At 40.3% G+C, this 20,063-nt stretch overlaps 2 protein-coding genes across 2 annotated transcripts; both read right to left on the reverse strand.

The window, feature by feature from the left end:
- Positions 1-14,823: 14,823 nt before the first annotated feature.
- LOC133028245 (tripartite motif-containing protein 16-like) lies at positions 14,824-16,226 on the reverse strand. Its single transcript, XM_061095440.1, has 5 exons — positions 16,172-16,226; positions 15,725-15,766; positions 15,574-15,636; positions 15,330-15,469; positions 14,824-15,234 (listed from the first exon to the last, which is right to left on the reverse strand). The coding sequence occupies exons 1-5, from the start codon at positions 16,224-16,226 to the stop codon at positions 14,824-14,826; spliced, it is 711 nt and encodes a 236-aa protein (XP_060951423.1).
- Positions 16,227-17,330: 1,104 nt separating this feature from the next.
- Positions 17,331-18,376, reverse strand: LOC133028246 (stonustoxin subunit beta-like; the record flags this gene model as incomplete). The annotated part of the gene is made up of 3 exons (XM_061095441.1): positions 17,331-17,759; positions 18,061-18,203; positions 18,289-18,376. Coding segments are annotated over 3 exons (660 nt in total), but the record flags the coding sequence as incomplete, so codon positions are not given.
- Positions 18,377-20,063: the final 1,687 nt, after the last annotated feature.

Genomic DNA, 20,063 nt, shown 5'->3' on the forward strand with positions numbered 1-20,063 from the left:
AGTGTTGCATCTTTAGAAAGTTGTGGGACTTCACTGATGAAAAAAAGTGGAAAAAATCAATGGGCGCAAGGTTTCCAAAGCCCCAAAAACTACAGATCCATAGTCGATAACATCATTTTCCCAACCTTTTCAATAGCTCCCACAGCAACTCATTTACTCATAAGCTTCTTCAAAGGCTTATGAGTAAAGAGATAATCATGTGTTTTTGTGCTCTTTGTGCTTTTTGTCGAGAACCACTTCAAAGCAGATTACTCGGAATTTAGCTGACACCACTAGTTTTCACCCTCGAGTGAAAGGAAAGTAAAGTACATACCAGTATGTATATGTTATCATGTTTTTTCATGATATACATTGTATAATATAAGATAACTTGGCATAGGTGTAACATTGCTTAAGTTTACTAAAATTAATATGTAGTATTAACCTAAATTTAGAGTTATATATTTTCGGTTTTTCCATTTTTTATTTATTCAAACAAGCAAACATATAATAATAAATACTTTTTGACTGAAGTGTTTAGTGCATGTTAAAATTACATTTTATCTGAGTTTTACTAGTTATTTATTTTCACTTGCAAATTGTTATTATTGACTAATTCTTAAGATTTTGCACCATTCAGTGAAACCACTCTATTGTAATTTCCTGACCTTGCTTTGCCACCTCTCTGTCACTGGAGTAGTAGGAGTGGACTTGAACTCCAGATTAGGAGAGGAAGGTGCGTAGTACAGGGTCTGTGGCGTCATGAGCAGCTCATCGTATGGTCGAATGTCGACCCTTCCCACCGGCGTGTGGGGTCGTGACCCCAGCTGACCTCTGGAGGTCAGGGAGCCCGTTCCCATCGTCTCCATGGGTGGTGTGTTTAGGCCCGGGAAAGAATCCTCCTCTGGATGTGCAGCACAGGCTCTTCTCCTGCCGAATTCTGGGGGACTGGGTGATGTGTTCGAAGGGCTGTGAGAGAAACAGAACCAAACGCTAAATTTAGATTCCTTTTGTCATTTATCTTTTTTTCCCCACTTCAGACAGACTACTGGGATTGAAATATGTGCCATTCACACTCTGAGACCTGCTGTTTCTGTGACGCACACGCCGCCTCCCCCTCTGCTGTGAGTGCGACGTCCCCATCCTCCCGCCAGTGAGCTGACTCGGCTCGCTCACGGTCCTGCTGACGTGCCTGTGCTTTTGGTAGGGACCCTCTCCATCTGAGGGGGATTTGGGGAAGTCCACCGATTCACTGCTGCCACCTATCTGTGTGAAATCCTGATAACTTGAGCAGCGCCTGAGGGGAGGGAGAATGCAGCGAATGAAGAAAAAAAAAAGGCACAATCAGTGAAATCATTGCAATATGTGACAGTCGCCGCACAACACATGGTGTGTTATTGTGGTACCTGTTCATGTAGCTGTCTGCATCCATCGACGCTGACTGGCTGAGGGCTCGGACCCAACCCAACATGTCCTCCTGAGTGTCGGCGCTGAAGAAATAAGAACGCATTCCCTGGTGCACCACCTAATCAGACAGAGATCAATCACAACAATTCACTGTAACTATTCCCCTCATGCAGGATGCAGTGGCAGTGGATTCAAATGTACTATAGTTTGCCGGAAGAATCATATTTTTTGTGATAGTTTTATGTCGAGTAAAAGGCTGAATTACCGGCACTGATTTGATTAAACTGAGCAAACACAAAACTGAACCCAATTCCAAAAGGGTTCATATAAAATGTGATTTAATTTGATTTGATTGGATAGGTTTCAATATTTCTTTGCAAAAAAGGGAAATAGTTGAAATTTTCCTGTGGAAGAGTTCATTTTCTCAATCCGAAAGCTTCACAGGGTCACTTTTTGTCCAATTCTCCTAGTATCTCCTCACTGGCTGCCCCTAAGAGGCTGACAAATAAACAGCGGTTCAGTTTCGACGGTTGAGGGACCATCAGGAGTTGCCTCTGGACCGAGGCGACCACCAGTACGTAACATCCTCAGAGCTGGCTACACGGTCACAAACACCAGTAACGGTAAATCAGTGTCTGGCCGTCTTCCCTTGAAGAAGCAGATGCTCACTGTCACTGCTTCTTCTGTTTTAAGTAAATACAGAAGGTGTTAATGGTGGCTAATTCAGATTTTGAGATCATTCTTTCACCTTGAACCACCATGAATGTGTAGGGTGGAGCTTCTGAAGGAGCAGAGAAGGGAGTGGCGTATTTGTTTTCAATTATCAATAATCCAGAATCACTAACTCCGCCTTAAAAACTAACACATAAGTGTATGTTATAAACTTACACTCGCACACATTGCATGCTCAATTGTGTAGCACTTGAATGAAGTTACCTTGAAGGTGAACTTTCTGTTCTTGCATTCTCGCGGCGTGCAGAACAGGATTTTGTAGCTGGGGAGCGGGATGCTGCCGAGCACCAATTCTTCTCTGCTGTCTGACGGAGGACGGGAGACAAGTGAACAAAAGCAGAGACGCCTGGTGAGTACATCCCGAGCACATGAAAAGAGTGTCTCCCAGACAAAGTGCTGAGAAACAAGCTGCGCTCCTTCTTACCTTTATAGTAGAACAGACAGTAGTTGGAGAGAACAAACCATCGTCTCTTCCAGAGCTTCAAACCAGAGCTATCCTGCAGAGGGAAGATTAGAAAGAAGCTTAGCTCAGTCGCACACTGAGTGATGGAGGTGTAAAATGTTAAATCGGAAAATTACTTTTTTGTTGAGCCATCCTCGAATGACCACAGGACAGTTTGGGTCTCTTTTGGCGGCCTGGCACCTTTTCCCAAAGGCTTGAACCTTTCCATCACTTTCCTACCAATGAACACAAGACATAATGACATTCCTGTCACAGGAAATCTTTTCACGCGTACACGTAACAGAACAATAGCCATGCAAACCGGAGAACAAACCTGTCTGACTGGAAAGTAGGAGATGGTGGCGACGCTGGAACTCTGGCTCACTCTGTCCTGGTCCTCCATTCTGCAGGGAAAGAGGAGAATTCATGTACAGATGAAAAACTGGTAGAAATGGGACGAAGATGAGGTAGAAGATGGTGCAAGGAGGAAAGACTTACAAAAAGTTCTAAATAAATGTCACTTAAAAAATGTCACATTTAGATTTATACTAATCCAAGTTTTTGCAAAGTTGCACTCAAATTAGACTGTGAACCTGGATTTTTCCGTACCTGATAATTGAAATATCCAAATACTTCACCAACGAATCTGAGGATCTTCGTCAGGGCAGTGGAAATTCTACAAACTATGCTGATGCACTAAACAACATGCCGCACATGCATTTGAATGAACTCACTGAGTCTGGTTGGTGAGGCTAATACATGAGGCCTTACCAATGCACACTGAACCAGATCCTCTGTGTGTAGAAACATCCAGTCACTCCCATGAGCAGCACCCACAATCCTGCGACCACACATATCCTACATTCCCGTATAGCTGAGATTTTTCTCCTGGTCAACTGGTCATTCTTCTCGGACTCGTCGGGTTGTACTCTCTCCCTCTTCCACGGCAAAACTCTAGCACTGTTCTATTCTGAGCCACAACAGGCCGGCGCGCATCCCCACCACGAAACTGACAGGTGACAGCTGCGTCGCTGTGGTAGTAGGGAGGGGCCCGGGGACGGTGTGAAAACCAATCAGGCAGCAGGGACCGGCTGGTATGTCAGACGAGATTTGGAATGTGTCCCGAACTGCAGAACTGTAGCCTGGACTGTGTGGTGCTGGAGAAGTAAAGTGTTGAGGTGTCTGGGGTCTGTACAGTCATACACTCTCATAAGGACTGCATGTATAAGTATGTATGACATATATATATATATATATATTTGGTTCTGTATCTAAGGTCATATGGTGACACTTCTCCTGCACCTGCACCTATTACCAAAGGATTCAAGTTTGATATAATAAACTTAGTACTGCATTACATTATCATAACGCATTACTGCGTTATGATAATATTAAATTTATTACTTTTTTATAAACATTGCAACTCACATGATTTTCAATTCACATATTGTTAACATCACTTGATGCTAAATCTGTGTTTTGTAGATGTGCAATACACACACACACACACACACACACACACACGTATAAGATGATAGATAGATAGATAGATAGATAGATAGATAGATAGATAGATAGATAGATAGATAGATAGATAGATAGATAGATAGATAGATAGATAGATAGATAGATAGATAGATAGATAGATAGATAGATAGATAGATAGATAGATAGATAGATAGATAGATAGATAGATAGATAGATAGATAGATAGATAGATAGATAGATAGATAGATAGATAGATAGATAGATAGATAGATAGATAGATAGATAGATAGATAGATAGATAGATAGATAGATAGATAGATAGATAGATAGATAGATAGATAGATAGATAGATAGATAGATAGATAGATAGATAGATAGATAGATAGATAGATAGATAGATAGATAGATAGATAGATAGATAGATAGATAGATAGATAGATAGATAGATAGATAGATAGATAGATAGATAGATAGATAGATAGATAGATTAATTGATTGATTGATTTAGTTTTTGTATTGTGTTTTTCATTACTTTATAATAACATATACTATATTCTTTATAGTTTCTACTTGATATGTATATCAACTATAAAGCTTGTGTGTGTATGTGTGTTTCCCAGCATTATCACTGTACTCGACTACTACATTTTTTTTTATTTGTTGCTTCCTCCTCTAAACTGTACTTGTCCTTGTTGACCCTGATGTAACAGCAGTCCTGATGAACTTAAAGATAAGAGACTCATGGGAATCGTCTCACACGGGGCCTCCGCAAGCCCTCGTGGGCGACCCCAGACGCTGCCGAGCATCCACAATCTGCCCCAATCAACCACAATCCCATACGAGGGAGACTCAGAGTAAATAAGTGAAAACAATCAAGCCTTTGTGCGAGATGCAACCTCGTAGCTGCTGGGGGTTACGTGGGTGTTGTGAAACATTTGGAAAATCTCCTTCTTAATCAGTTGGGGTGGTCACTTGCTCAGGGGGGGGAAGGAGACTTGAAATGCTAAAGAGGGACGGAGGGCAGGACAAACAGTGGGTTTGTGCGGCACACAGAGCTGGCTTTGTAGCTGCCCAGGTCCCTGCAGCATCATGTGAAGTTGGACACAGAGCATGTTGAACGCGTCCACGGGCGAAATGTCCTCCCTCACACTCCAACAAAAACATTAGCATGTCTCCTACGCTCTTATGCCTTTTAATGTCAGGACAATACAGTCGCCTTTAATATGTCGTGATGTAAGCCACTGTCTCATTTCACAGTCTGACGAAGACTTTCTGATGAAGACGTGTGTGCTGCATATTTTATACTATGTGGAGTAGAGTTTGGCTGTAGGAGACATGGCTGCAGGGTAAATACAACAGGGACAACCCAGTCCCACATCAGGCCTGTTATGTTTCCTCCAGCCGGGATAAGGAACAAACAATGACAACAATAGTCTTTTTCTTCAAACCATGGAAACACTTGTTAAATGAATGGAGCTACAGGTTATTAAATCCAATTATCCTGAAGTAGACTCAAATATATTTCTGAAACCACTTCAAATAAAGATTCGAATGATAATAAAGATGCAACACTGCTTTTACCTGACTAGTTGGGTCCTCCTGCTGGTTGCCTCAAGCTCCATCACTTGGCACCTTTCTCCTTTTCACAGCCTCCCCTCAGGCTCGGCTGCCCTCCTCCACCTGTCCACCGCCGGCTCCTGTTGCCCCCAAACAATCCCACAATGCTCTGCTGCAAACACACGCTTCTCTCCTCTGTGTGAATCTCCCTCTCTGTTTCCTCACGGCTCCACTCGCTCTGGACTCAGGATTTGTCCGGTGATCTACCTACGCCCGGGCCGTGAACGCTCAGCCTGCCTCTCTGTGCCCTGACAGTGCACCCTCTGTCTCTCCCTCCCCCCCCCCCTCCCATCTTCCTCTTCTACTTCTTCTCCTCAGTGTCCCTCCCTCTCACCCGGCCCTCGACAGCCTCTCTGTCTTTAGCTGAGTTTGTGTTTTTGACTTAGGAATTTTTATAAAAAGAATAGGTAACAGCTGTTTTCTCACTCTCCTTTTCCACCCTTTACATTATTTTGCATTTTACATGATTTACATGAATTTGATCGAGCTTCATGACGATTAAACAATTGGATGCATCGCTTAAACTGTCTCTTGATAAAGGCCCAAACATTCAGAGTTTGTACAGCTGAGTGCAAAGGCTTGAAGGCTGAAGGTTTGAACAGTATATAAGGAAAATAAGGAAATATAGGTGCTAAAAATTAAACAATTTTTTGTCTTTTTAAATCTTTTTTATATATTTATATAATACTAATTAATGTTTAATTATTTATAAATACCTACAATTACTTGTATTTTTGTTTATTCTCTTACTATGTTGGGTTGCCATTTTTGTTATAATTTTTTGTTAGTGTTTCCCATCACACCTTACCTTTGATTTTATATTTCATACATTGATTCTGCATTCCATTAGAACTGTCAGCACCTTCTTATTTTGATATTTATTTATTTATCTATTTCTATTGCCTTATTTTATTATCTTTCTACAGACAATTAATATCACAATCACTGTTTTATACTTTAAGGATTTATTTCCCTCTCTGTCCTTTTTTAAATTGTTTTTACAATTACCAAGTGTAGACTTTAAAGGTCTCTGCAGACAGGCAAATTCTGGTGATATGCCCCTTTTTAGGTTCTGCCGCTCTGAGTCAGCATCTTGTGGAGTTCTTCTTCAAGCATTCTCAAAATAGAAACTGTGGTTTGCACTTATGCACTTGACTTGACTTGAGAAAAATGTTGCTCAACTAATCCAGCAGTGAGAAAAGAGCAGGTGTGCACTTTAAGGTGACAGGACATACAGAGTTTTCAGAGGGAAAGGCTCCCATACCTCCACCAGCAGCTCCCTTTAGATTCAATGTATCTGCACCAGATCGCTTTTGTTTTTTCTCCATCAACATCCACAAACTGTCACCTGGGAAATAGATGAAAATGTTTGTTTATTGTCTCTTCCACTCCTTTGTCAGGACCCACACCAACATACAAAAATATTTTTATACGGAAATCCAGTCAGTAGTTTTTGCATACGCCTGCTGACCAATAAACGAGAAGAAACCAAGGAACAAACAAACCAAACGGCCAGGGAGTGAATACATGGTGGCGATAATGATGTGAAGAATCTTGACAGAAAGGTAAACACTCAGAGGAAAAATGGAAAGCTGAAGCTCAGCAGTGTATGGGGCCTCGGCACATGCCTCAAGGGGAGCTGGTGTTATTGTTGTACAAGAAGAAGATATCAAAGGTATGTTAAGTGCTAGGGAAGATAAGACAAAAGTCAAGTCTAAATATTCCCCTTGGGAAAGCAGCCTAAAGGCCGGCATGGCTGATTGAGCACTGTTCAACTGTATGAATCTCTGGACACGTCCTTACATCCCTGAAACACAGAGCTCTGCAGGTATGGCACAAAACGCTGACGCCATTGCTCAGCACCGGAATAGTAATCACACCATCTTATAATTAGTATCTCACTTTCCACGTCATTTGGTCTCAACCAGGAAGGTCGTCACCTCAGCTGCCCAGGATGCCCACTTCTCACAGGGGACGCATCAGGTCTGCCTGCAGATATTTACAACCCCTCCCATTTAGCATACTTCACTCTCGGCCCTGTTGACTGACAGCTGCAGGGTTACTTATCATCTCCTGTTACGCTCCAAACAACCTGTGGGGCACTGAGAAGGCGATGGTAGTTTCAAGGCTCATGGGAAATGTGGTTCCAATGGATACTTAGCTGACGTCAGAGCATATCAAAAACAGAGCCTATAATAATATATAGAGCCAGATAGTGCCCAGCATGAACTAGTTAAACAATTCTTTAATCATATAATGTATTCATTTGGTGAATAAAATATTAAGGTGAAAAGTCACATCTTTAAATAAATAAAAAAAATATTTATTTTAACTTTTTTTTACTGAATATCTGAATTAGTAACTCAATTTATTTGAGGGCACATGCATCTTTGGAGCATTTTAAGTACAAGATTTATATTTCAGGCTGTTGCATGAAAGGTTCATTGTGTTATAATTTATTGACATCTAGTGGTGAAATTGCACGTTGCACCCTTTAACTCACCCTCCCCTTTCAGACATGAAAGAGAACCTTTGGTAGGCTTCAGTTGTCTTAAAAACTTAGAAGGTGTCTAGTTTGTCCAGTTTGTGACGCTGTTAAAAGCATGGCAGCCCGATATAAATATAAAGTATTTAAATATAAGGGCCCATTCTAGGGTAAAGAAAACAACAATTCGTACATTTTAGATGAAACACAGTAATGAAAACTAACAATGTCTGCCAATTCATCCCTTTCACATAAATCTTACACACTGAATATTGAACTCATTACATCGAAGTGATGTTAATATCACGACTAAAATGAAAAAATGATGCTATGAACTATAAAGAAATTGTACAGCTCACATAATCTGTTTTTAGGCATCATCATATCTAATATTCAGTTGAAAACAGCAATCTGGTGTTATGAATTATGAGTTATAAGGTTATTCTATTTTATTTAGATATAGACATGACCTAATTGTTAAAAGTGGGATTCAATATTATATTGTATTTGTTTTTTATTTCCTTGTCGTATTAAGAGAATTTGTGATTTCTCTGCCGTCTGTAATAAAACTTTTTCATTGTTTTTATTTTGCGTGTGCCAAGTGTAACATAGACAAGGTGGAGCATATTACATGCAGTGTTGGTAAACCTAAGTCAATACGTTAGGCCTATGTGTTGTACAGACAGAAAGATTCCAGCAGATGGCACTGTTTAATAAGTGTCTTCATGCAAGCCAGCATTTGCCATCAGTTAATTTTTTTTTTAAATGAAAAGGAGAAAAAAAAAATATGAGAATAGATTTTATTTTATTCAGTAAAACACAGAAAAACAACCTGATAGAACTTATGTAGCCCAAGAGTGTTTCAATTCCTGCTAATGTGTACATAGAGTTACAGAAATTATAAACGAGTAGAATATTTCACATATAATTGTGTTTTTCAATGTAGTGTATGGATTAAAAGCACAATCTGTGATCCAAGTAAAAAGTACACAACACTCAATGTCTTTACTACCGTTGATTTGTTGAGATATAAGAAACTTGATGAGAAAAAATTGAAAAACTATACAATAATATATAATACACTTCATCATAGCACCTCTTCTAACAAATGTACAAAGTACTAAACAGAAAATGAGATAAAACCACAGCAGGTGAATAAAATGAAGTTTTCAGGCAATATTCAATGAAACATTCATCAAATTCGATATGTGTATATACTGTATATATATTGTTTGGAAATACACCTAAATAAAGTATGTAAACTTTAGAAATCTTACATCTCTCTCAAGACCAAAAATAAATTGGATAGAAATAAATAGAATAAGTAATAAAAGTGGATAAAAAACATACAAATCATATCAACTGTTTAAATGTAAATAAATATCCCTAACCCCAATGTCTATAATGTATCTACAAATAAATGTATATAATAATACAACAAAAATAATCCCTAAATGATGTCTAAGTCCATTTGGCTTTTTAGTTTTGATAGTTTGCTGAAAATAAGCTGGTAAAAATGTAGACATCACCCACAGAAATGATTTGGTGTCTCTCAGACACTCTACACTCATTTATGTTTGTGTCCGTCACTCATTTTAAACACTACAGCAGTAAATCGTAAAACCTGCTCCAGTTCACTGTGTCACGTATGTAGAAGCAGCACATGCCCTACATTTGTAGAGACCGTAAAGATGAATGAGAGTGACGTGTGTGTGTATATATACATCTATATACATAGACGTATATATATATATTTGGACGTTTGTGTGTTTGTGTGTTGTTTACATACAAACACAGGCAGAGACAGAGTCAGAGAGAGAGAGGGAGGGTAACGTGTAACTGATGCTCCCACCAGGCCGTGTTAGCCTGGAGACAGTTTGAACATGGACAACTAGCTACATGACAGTAAATCCTGCGGGACCAATAGTGTCAGAATAAATGACGCCTGCATTTCATCGATAGTGCGACACCGGACCAGGTGGAAATATTATGATAGGAGCTCACTGAGTAGAGGTAATTTAGAACCAGCTGCTCAACGCAAATCATCGAGCTGCTGCGCGAGTGTTAGCACGAAGCTCATTAATCACCATCTGATGAGAGGACATGGATATTTGGGCGACACAGGGAAAAAAAATATTCTCATAATGAAATCATATACCTAAGTTATTTCACAGCCTCGGCTCGGTGATAAAACAAGTTCCTGCTTAGTTTGGCTGCATGTGCTGTGAAAAAGATTGAAGTTGGATTTTTTTTTTCTGTTGTTTACAATCTGGTTTCTGTGCCAAGCGGTGAAATGTGGGCCAGGGTCCCTTGAGTCTAATATGTAACGCTATATGTGTCACTTACTCTATATAGCTTATGCCACTTTGCTCATGACAGGCTTAGAGTTACCACTCATTCACATGCCTAGCATAAGCTCACACATCCAGACGTGTAGGGGGCTGTCACTCCGGGTGAGATTATTCTTGGATTGTGGTCTCCAGTTTTGTTTGCCCGGGGTCCACGATGGATATTTCTTCCTGTCAAAAAGGTTTGAACTGTTGAGCTTACAGACTGTAAATTCTCACTTATGCTCGTCGGGGGAACCACATTATAAATCACGCTTAGCTGTAGCTGATCACAGATGTACTTCTGCAGTTATATATACACACGGTTGAGTAAGTTTATCCCTGTTTGTTGTTTTATGGTTAGCTGGAGAAATGTTTGTTCATGTAATGTTTTTAAGTTTATGACATGTGCAGTCTTTTGGAAATGTTTAATAGTTTTGGGGAATGTCCAGCAGGGGCGGGGAATTAAGCAATTACTTTTTCTGCAATAAAGCAAATGTAACCTAAAATAGTGGACCAATAAGCTTTCGCCCTGTCAGGGTCATGGTCAGGGAGACAGAAAAATACTTAACAGTTATGTATCATCGCAGGGAAGCATCATTGTGACTGAAGAAAGAAAATGTAGATGCAGAGTATTGTGTTTTCCCTGAGAAATGGACAAAGAAAATGACCACTATTCAGTGTGTCTAGTTTGCTGAAAGGCTAAACTCAAATATTGTTACAGCTGAAACATGAAGCTAATTTGGATGAGCTGGTAGTTTTTTGGTAGTTTTTTGTCAGAATTGGTCGCACAAATGATTGTTTTTCTAAAAACACATTGTGGCAGTGACAGAGTTTTATGAAATAAAGTTATGTGGCCAGCGGGCTAATAGCTAAGAAGTTAAGACCTTGTTTAGAAGGAGAATTTGAGAAAGAGCACTGTTGCCTCTGTAGAGCTGTTCAAACTGAACTGAAATAACTCCCTAGTGTCAGTTTATCCCCAAGAACCATTTCAGAGTGAATAAGGCACAAGCTATTGCAAAACACTGAAGACATTTTTTCCTATCTGGGGCATTTCTTGCATTTTTGATATCTAGTACTTATTCTATTTTACACATAAGATCAACATTGTTTACCTTTCTGTGATCTTTCTGTAATTCTATGTTTTCTTGGTAATCTGGATCACTTGTATTAGGCTTTAAAAACAGCCTTCATCACCTTGCTTTATGCATGCCAAGTTAAATATGACCAATTTTAAAAATGTATATTATTCAGATCTACATTTGCCTATGTGTGATGCAAACCTATAGTAAAAGTCCAGTTTAGGGTTGCAAAGGGGCGGAAAGTTTCCGGTAAATTTCTGGAAACTTTCCGGAAAAATTCCATGGGAAGTTTAGCTCTTGAATTTGGGGAATTTTGAAGAAAAAAAAAAAAAATACGCAAATTAAATGCTGAGCAATAAAAACATCATTCAAAACACTATTTTAAAGATGTATGGAATGCAGCACACGCTGCACGTTGAGTTTCAACCCTCCACTGGGCATTCTTCCATCACATGCACATATAACTCCCAGCATCCTGCACACTACAGCAGGGCTGTTGAGGCCTGCTGTAGTGTGCAGGACTAGTCAGGTACGTTTCGATGATATCACTGGGGAAAATATATTAGCATGCTGATTGAGGATTGTTCGTCTGTTCATCTAGCCTATTTCCATTCATTTATCCATCAATTGTAAAATATGTTTACAGACGATTCCAATTGTTTGACTAACTATTTATATCTCTGGCATTGCATTAGCGATTTTTTCTTATTCTACAGAACAATGCCACATGCACTATCTCATGTGTGGAGACATTGCATCCCATCCAATGTAGAAGGAAAGGCTGTGTACATTTGCAAATACTGTGCAAAGACCTATGTAAAGAATGACACAGCGATGCAGAAGCATATAGTCAAGTGCCCAAGGTTTCCACATGGCTCAAATCAGCCTATGAGAAAACAAAATATTTATATTTATGTTTGTATATAACAAGGTAAATACAGTTAGTATAAATTACCCACAACATTTCCAGTTTATTCCCGTTATTTCCCGTATATTCCCGTTTATGCCCATTAATTCCCATGGAAATTTTCCAACTTTGAATATTCCCGGAATTTTGCAACCCTAGTCCTGTTCACTAGATTTTGTTAGAACAGGAAATAAACAGACCTGAGCTTAGGTGTCCGACGTCCAACTGGCCGTCATCATCATCATCATCATCATCACTACCATCTGACATCGCAAAACAGGAGCAGTTATAGCCATTGTATTAGAGGGGTTAATGCGGCGTACTTTATGTGTTCTGTAATTCTGTGCGGCTCCTGAGAGATGTTATTAAGAAAAAAGATCTATAAGTTGTTTTCAATATGTTCTTATTATGAAAAGGGACATTTTGTTATTGCCTACAATCTGTATTTTCTTGCTTTCTAATTACCCCACATTTTTCAGAGGGGGTCAGAAATGTCCAGAATGCAACTACAGTAAAGTGTTATTTATATTTCCAACCTCAGCAGTGTGGAGTGGGGTTCATGATTTACGCTGAAAGCAGCTGCGTCCTGTCGAGAGTATCTTGATTATGAGAGAACTGAGCGTTAACCGGCGACAGTTAACACCTGCAGGTTGAACTGGAACTCGCAGTCAAATACCGCGCTACTGAAGGGAGGTCAGCAGAGTCCTCCTCTTAAAGTTCGTCACAATGAGCGACCTCATTCACATAGTCACATACATAGTTATCACCAGTGCAGTGTCCACTCTAAACCTTCCTGTTTGGATTGGGCAGCTCTCTTGTCCTGTGTAAACGCTCCAAAGCTATCCATCAGTCATAAGTGAATCCTCCCCAAACAGTTCCACAATATGCTGTACAGTGTGTGTTCATCCGACCTGGTTTATCTGCAGTTAAGATTTTAAAGTTAATTTTTTTTCATAAATCTGAACCTAACTTGCTTTATTTCTGTTCACGTTTGGCTTTTATATAAGTTTGAGCGATGTACGTAACTGATGTAACTTTTCGAAATAGAAGCTCTGTTATTCATCTCAACCTAAAGTGCTGTAACAAAAAAACAAACATTGATCTAGTGGGTCAGATATTATTGGTCGCAGTTCGCGGTGACCCACCAATGCTGAAGTTCATGTGAGGACGCAGAAGACGACGAGTTCAACTTGGTCCCCAGACTGAAGGCGTGATGATTAATATCGATGGTATCATGTGCCCTTCCTCTGGCAATCTACAATGGACATGTGAAGCGAGAAGCCAATAAGCTGAACGGATCACGAGATATGCAGGTCACATACAGACAGACGATGTTTGGTAGATAAACATTAATTGTGGCCTCTTTATTTTACCCAATTTGAGATGTGTTGGTTCACATGACGTAATTCAGCTGGGGTTTGTGCAGTAGCCTACGTCAGAGAAATCACCGTCCTGGTTTGACTGATGTGTCGTGGATCGTCAGCAGGGCTCTTCTTGGAGCTGTTAAATGAGGTTGCGTGAGACACTGGGCATCCACGGGTGTGAATGTTTTGTGTTTGTCCGTGTGCCCCACTTTTAGTTCCTGATAAGCTCAAGCGTTAGGTGTGAAGGCTGCAGGAGTTGAGAGCCACCTGTCAAAGTAGGGAAAGTGATCTTGGGGACGCAGCTCCTCAAATATCAAAGTGAGCCCCTGTCGCCCATCGGGGAACGATTCTCACTCCTTCTTCTTTGCCCAGCTAAATCCAGAGGGGATCAATGCTGCAAGCGTTATACTCTGTGGGCAACCTTATCTTAGCAGCGCCAATAGGGAATGATCACGGACGGAGAAACGAGAGGCGTCTCATTTGAAATGGTCATCTGTGGAAAATGTGTGTGACATTCTGTGGAGGGTTGATCTTATAATATGTTGGCAAAGTTTTGCAACGTCATAACAGTGTGGTTGAAAATAAGTCAACTTAAATTATAAAAACTAGGGGAGAGAATTATTGGGTTTGAATACATGTTTTATTTCCGTTTTCATAAAGTCACACGCCACTCAACTTTCAAAAATAACAGGATCAGTACAATAATATTCTCTATGCTGCTATTTATAAGGAGACATCATTTACACAATAAAAGCACAACAAGTAAATAAAAATAGAAAAATATGTTTTTAGTCAATCATAACCAGTCAATGTACAATAAATATCTCTATCAACACCTCAACCAATCAGAACAGAATTGATGCATTTTGGATTAAACTGGTTAAATACTATTTAATACTGTAAAATATAATTTAAAGAGATTAAATGAGATGTGTCTCAAGTGGCGCTCGACTGGCTGCCACATCATTGACATAGATCCATTTATTTTTTAGTTCAATCTGTTTTCCTCAGCATCGTGCACGTGGACTGAACTCCCATCCAGAAACCCGGCACAATCTTCTTCTCGATGGTCGTCTTAACTTTGTACAGCAGCATCGCCTCCCTCTCCGCCCCCTCGCCAGTGATGGTGTAAAAGTTGATTATCCCCGCAGGCTGGTCGATGTAAACGCCGATCGTGGGGCAAAACGGGACATTCGTTATGTCTGTGTTTATGCCGTTGAACCAGATCTGGTAACATGATCCCAACCAACACAGACCCCAGGACTCCTCGTTGTCTCCCAGCCCGCTCGGCCCAGAATTCCCTCTCCTTCCAGCTCCTTCATAGGTGGCTCCGATTACCACCCACCCGGTGTACTCCACCTCCCAGTAAGCCCTCACGTTTAACAAGCCCTCTTTGCACAGCACCTTTGTAGAAAATTATATTTAAAAAAGGAGAATACAATCAACATCTTTGTTTTCCAGACAGCCGATATCTGCGCTTGTGTTATTCGCTGACGTACCTGTGGACAGTTCTCGTATCGCTCTGGTCGATCCAGGACGGGACAAATCTCCTCAGTTCTACGACGCACCATCAGGCCGCTATCGGCAATCCACAACATCTTGTTGGCAGTCTTGTCATCCAAAGACAAATTAATCCAATCTAAGAGAAGGAATGAATGAAGCAAAATTACATATAATTGACTATCAATATAACCTGGAAAATATTGAATAGGTAAGTACATGAGAAAACAAATCTGCTCGTACATTTCATGAGCTCAGCTCTGTTTGTTGGCTCAGGAATCCCTGGCTCATAAACCACGACCTTCTCTGCAAGGAGAGAAAACAGGCTTGAGTACACAACACACACACAAACACACATACTCTCATAAACTCACACATGCATCCAATCCATTACCTGTGTTTGTCTTGTCCTTCTTGTTAGATTTCATCTTCTTTCCTAAAAATGTAGAGGGTTAAACTTTAAAGCAATTAGGGGCTGTTTCCTGTTTCCTGTTTCACACAAACATGTGACACGTGCCAACCCTCAAATGAAACAACTTGACAATAAACAATAACATTTAAGAAGTCATTATATATATACAATTATATATGTACAATAATGTCAATATATATATATATATATATATATACAATTCTAATTCTGTTTTGTTTTGTATACACAAAAAGCTTATAAAGTGTTTCAGTCCCAGGCATCATAAGTACCTGTCACAGGTGGCAAAAACTGCCTTTACAGATAAAAATATACTCATTAAAAAAAGACGCCTATACATTATATGCTGGTATAACAGCTTTCATAGTAAATGTAATATTTTTGCATTATACAGACACAAGTTTACAGTACCTGGATTCATGATCTCAGTGCGGTTGACAACGGCAGTATTAGGTCTGACCGGCATCTTTGGGCTGTAATCCGCTTCCTATGCAACGCTTCAAAATTCAATTTATCCAAAGCAAAAGTGTGAAGTCGTCGTCTTCCTCTTCACTTTTATACCCTCAGGGAAGATGAAGCAAGAGAAGAGGGGGCGGGGTCGGGCATAGTAAGAGGCGCCTTGGCAGGGGGGGGTTAAACGGAGTGCGTGCGCTTGACTAAGACATAAGGACACAAGTGAGGTTGGTACAGACACCTGACTCCTCTGGAACATTACGAGTCCGTCCAAAATAAGGTGCGGTGGCCGTTTAGTATGTTCCACTGTAAAATTCAGGAATCAGTCAGTGTTGTCAGCGGGAGCCTAATTCCTACACCAACCAAGACTTTGTGTAGGTGAAAGGTGATTCACCAAGTAATGTAAGAGATCATCAATATTTATTAATATATAGGATTTCTTATTTTCAACATTTTATATATAATCATATGACGTTTGTTTTGCTGGTGCAAGAATAAAGGTGATTGATATAGAGGAGGAGTATATAAGCTAAAGTGTTTTAGGGTGTATTTGTCAAGTCTGATCAACTGGAGGAAATTACTTGAGTACACGTGCAGCACTATTTGCTGTCACTATGTTCATATTTGCAGGAACAATCCAGGACAAAATGCATCTTACTCAGTGTTTTATTATTTTGATTCAAACTTTTGCATATATCACATCCTACATACATTCATTCAAAACTAGGGAACTCTATACATGAGCTGCAAACTACAACAACAAAGTGGTAAAAATATATATAATATAGTATAAACACATCTTTATAAATATTAGCATTTTGTTCCCTTTTACTTAAATGCACTAAACCATGGATAGCATGTCTATCTGATACTATATATGAAAACTACATCTATTACTTACTACTATATTTGGTGATGTCATATGCATAAAATTCATGTGAGCCTAGGATGTTTACATCTTCAGACATGGAAGACAAGTATTGGTGACGACCTCATTGGTGTCATTTTATAATTAAAGGGGCCTTATCAATATTTTTACTCCAATAGAAAGGGATATTTTTACACCTTTCTGAGCCGATTATCACAATATTGTATCCTACAATGTGGGTTCAGTTCTTTATTCCTCCTTCTGTATGATTGAACACTTGCTATGTGTCCCCATCCAGAAACCAGGGATCATCTTCTCCTCGAACGTGCTCCTGACTTGATGCAGAGGCTTCACCTCCTTTCCCCCTGCGCCCTCCTCTCCCTCTTTCACCTCCTCCACCGCATAGAAATTCAAGATACCAGCGGGCTGGTCGAGGTATACTCCGATGACAGAGCACTGAGGGATCCCCTTCATCTCCACGTTCTGGCCTTTGTGCCAGAAATGGTAGCTGGAGCCGGACCAGCCGAGGCCCCATGACCCCTCGTTCTCTCCCAGGCCGCAGGACCCGTCGCTGTTCCTTCTTCCCGCTCGTTCGTAGGCAGTGCCGACGACCACCCACCCGGAGAACCCCACCTCCCAGTAGCCTCGGAAACCCAGGATTCCTTCCTTGCAAAGAACCTTGTTGAGCATGAATGAGAGCAACAGCAACAGTTAAGAGTTATCCTCGCGTAACCTGTGATTCATGAGGGTTGCCACTGGTGTCTCTGCTCCGTGCCAAAAGCAGATGACTCAGGGTTTAAAAATACACACTGAACATCCCTCAGGTCCACAAGTGTATTTTACAATCACATCAAACCAGTTAAAGCCTGGTAAAGACAAGATGCTGGCACTCGTCAGATATCAGTTGATACCTTTTATGAACGTTTTAATTACTGTTATTTTTAGGCCAAATTAATACAACTGAGAGTTTTCACTATACCTGTGGAGAATACTCATATCTCTCTGGTCTATCCAAGACGGGACAAGTTACATCGTCAGTCATTCGGGCCACTTTGGTGCCGCCCTCTGTGATCCATAGCGTCTTATTGGCCGTCTTGTCATCCAGGGAAAGCTTGAACCAGTCTGTGAGAATAAAAAAAAGGAAACATTCAATGAAAGCTCCAATTTGGACCAAACTGTGAAACAGGAAGTAGAGGTGAAATCTCACGTTTGACCAGATCAGCTCTGCATTTGGGTTCTGGGATATTGGGCTCGTAGTCTGGAACTTTTTCTGGGGAGAGAGCGGCAGAGCGAGATCAGTGAAAATTTCAAATTCAAATACTGTGACCAAACATGTGGTGAGATGAAGATAACTGTGTTACCTGTGGACGAGTTTCCAGCTCTGACATTCTTTGCTACAAGGAAAAACAAAATCAAAAAACACGTTTTATAACCAGGGCAACCAGTATGCAGATGAAAACAGTGGGCTGTGATGAATGCCATATGCTACAGTATATGTCTGGTGTCTCTGTAAAACGGTGATATTCTTAGAAAACTATCTGCGTCTGTCAGATCAACATATCAGCAACTGCATGCTGCCGGGACCCTGTGGTTGATTCATGCCAGCCGGTTGGAATTACCAAGACACCTCACAAGACACCTCACAAGATACCTCACATGGTGTGTGTGGGATGGGGGGGGGGGGGCAAGAGCACAGCGTGAGACTCTGAGCTTTTTACTCGAAGACAGGAGATAGCGCAGCGATGCAAAGACAACGTAAGACATGCAACTTTCCAAGTTAATAAAGGAGGGACTAAGAGCTTATGGATAGCTGGAAAATACTGAGCCCTGCCAAGAATTTAGATTTCAGATAACGATTGATCACAGCATTGTGTCATGAATTTCCTTGAAGTAATAAATTATTGTTGCATAACAAGCTTAGCCCGAATGCCAAAGTCTGGTAACTAATACGTTGGTATCAAGTGGACTCAATGTGGCTTCCAGATTTTTGTTTAAGAAGAAGATCACGAAGAGGAGTCACTTAATCCCCCCCCACCCCCCCGCATTAAATTGTCAAAATCGACGGACATAAATAAAGTGTTTTATTTACACCGACAAGCAATATATCAGCGCCAACATAAACAGCCTGCTTCAATCGCACATTGATAATCACCTCTGGATGCTAATGAGCTCGATGTTGTAAGGAAGAGAAAAAGCTGCAAAGTACATGAATTTTAGGAAAATCTAAGTTACAAAAGAGCATTTTGCATTATCATGCGAATGCTGAATCCAAGGTGAGGATGCATTCTCCCAAAATACGTTCGTCTACATTTTGTCTGCATGTCTCAATCTTAACGGTTATTTTTACGCCATGTAGCATGCGTGTCATGTCCAAATGAGCTGGTATTTATCTCTCCCTTGACTGGAGGCTGAACGAGACCCCGTGGCAATGTTAAGCCACCTGCCTGGATTTAGCACAAAGGGAGGAGAAAAAAAAATACACAACTGCTTTGTCTGGTCTCATTACAACCTGACACCATACAAAACATTTCAGCCCCAGCCCCATTGTGGCAGGCTGTACAGGGCTTGTTAGCCAAGTTGTAATTGACTGAGCATTTTGACGATGAGTGATACTGCAACAATCTGAATGGAATTGTTTTGAAAAAGCAAATAATATCAGTGAAAAAAGTTTTTAATTAACAGCAATTCCAGTAATAACAATTGCAGAATAGTAGAAATACTTAAATTAAATGGGGGATGACACCCAATTTTCAAGACTCTACAAGCTGCATGATAAACACATATAACACAGTTTGTGATATTATTTGTAAGGCTGATCTTGTGGACCCTTGCAGAGGAAACCATTACATGCTGCTCAAAATGACAGATGATATCAGTCACTGATGCGTTGTCAGGATCTGCCACAAACAGAGCTTGAGTTTGGTAATTGAATCAACAAAATAATTTTTTATGAATAATATGCACCAACCAATGCTTCCTGCA

This window comes from Limanda limanda, chromosome 21 (genome assembly GCF_963576545.1).
Source record: "Limanda limanda chromosome 21, fLimLim1.1, whole genome shotgun sequence".
Classification (NCBI taxonomy): domain Eukaryota; kingdom Metazoa; phylum Chordata; class Actinopteri; order Pleuronectiformes; family Pleuronectidae; genus Limanda; species Limanda limanda.

Bases quoted from the DNA above. Each gene is read 5' to 3' on its own strand.
- LOC133028245 (XM_061095440.1), bottom strand. From the start codon at position 16,226: ATGCCGGTCAGACCTAATACTGCCGTTGTCAACCGCACTGAGATCATG. The intron at 15,767-16,171 runs GTACTGTAAACT...CTACATTTTTAG, and splicing joins CACTGAGATCATGAATCCAG to GAAAGAAGATGAAATCTAAC. The intron at 15,235-15,329 runs GTACGTCAGCGA...TTTTCTACAAAG, and splicing joins GATACGAGAACTGTCCACAG to GTGCTGTGCAAAGAGGGCTT.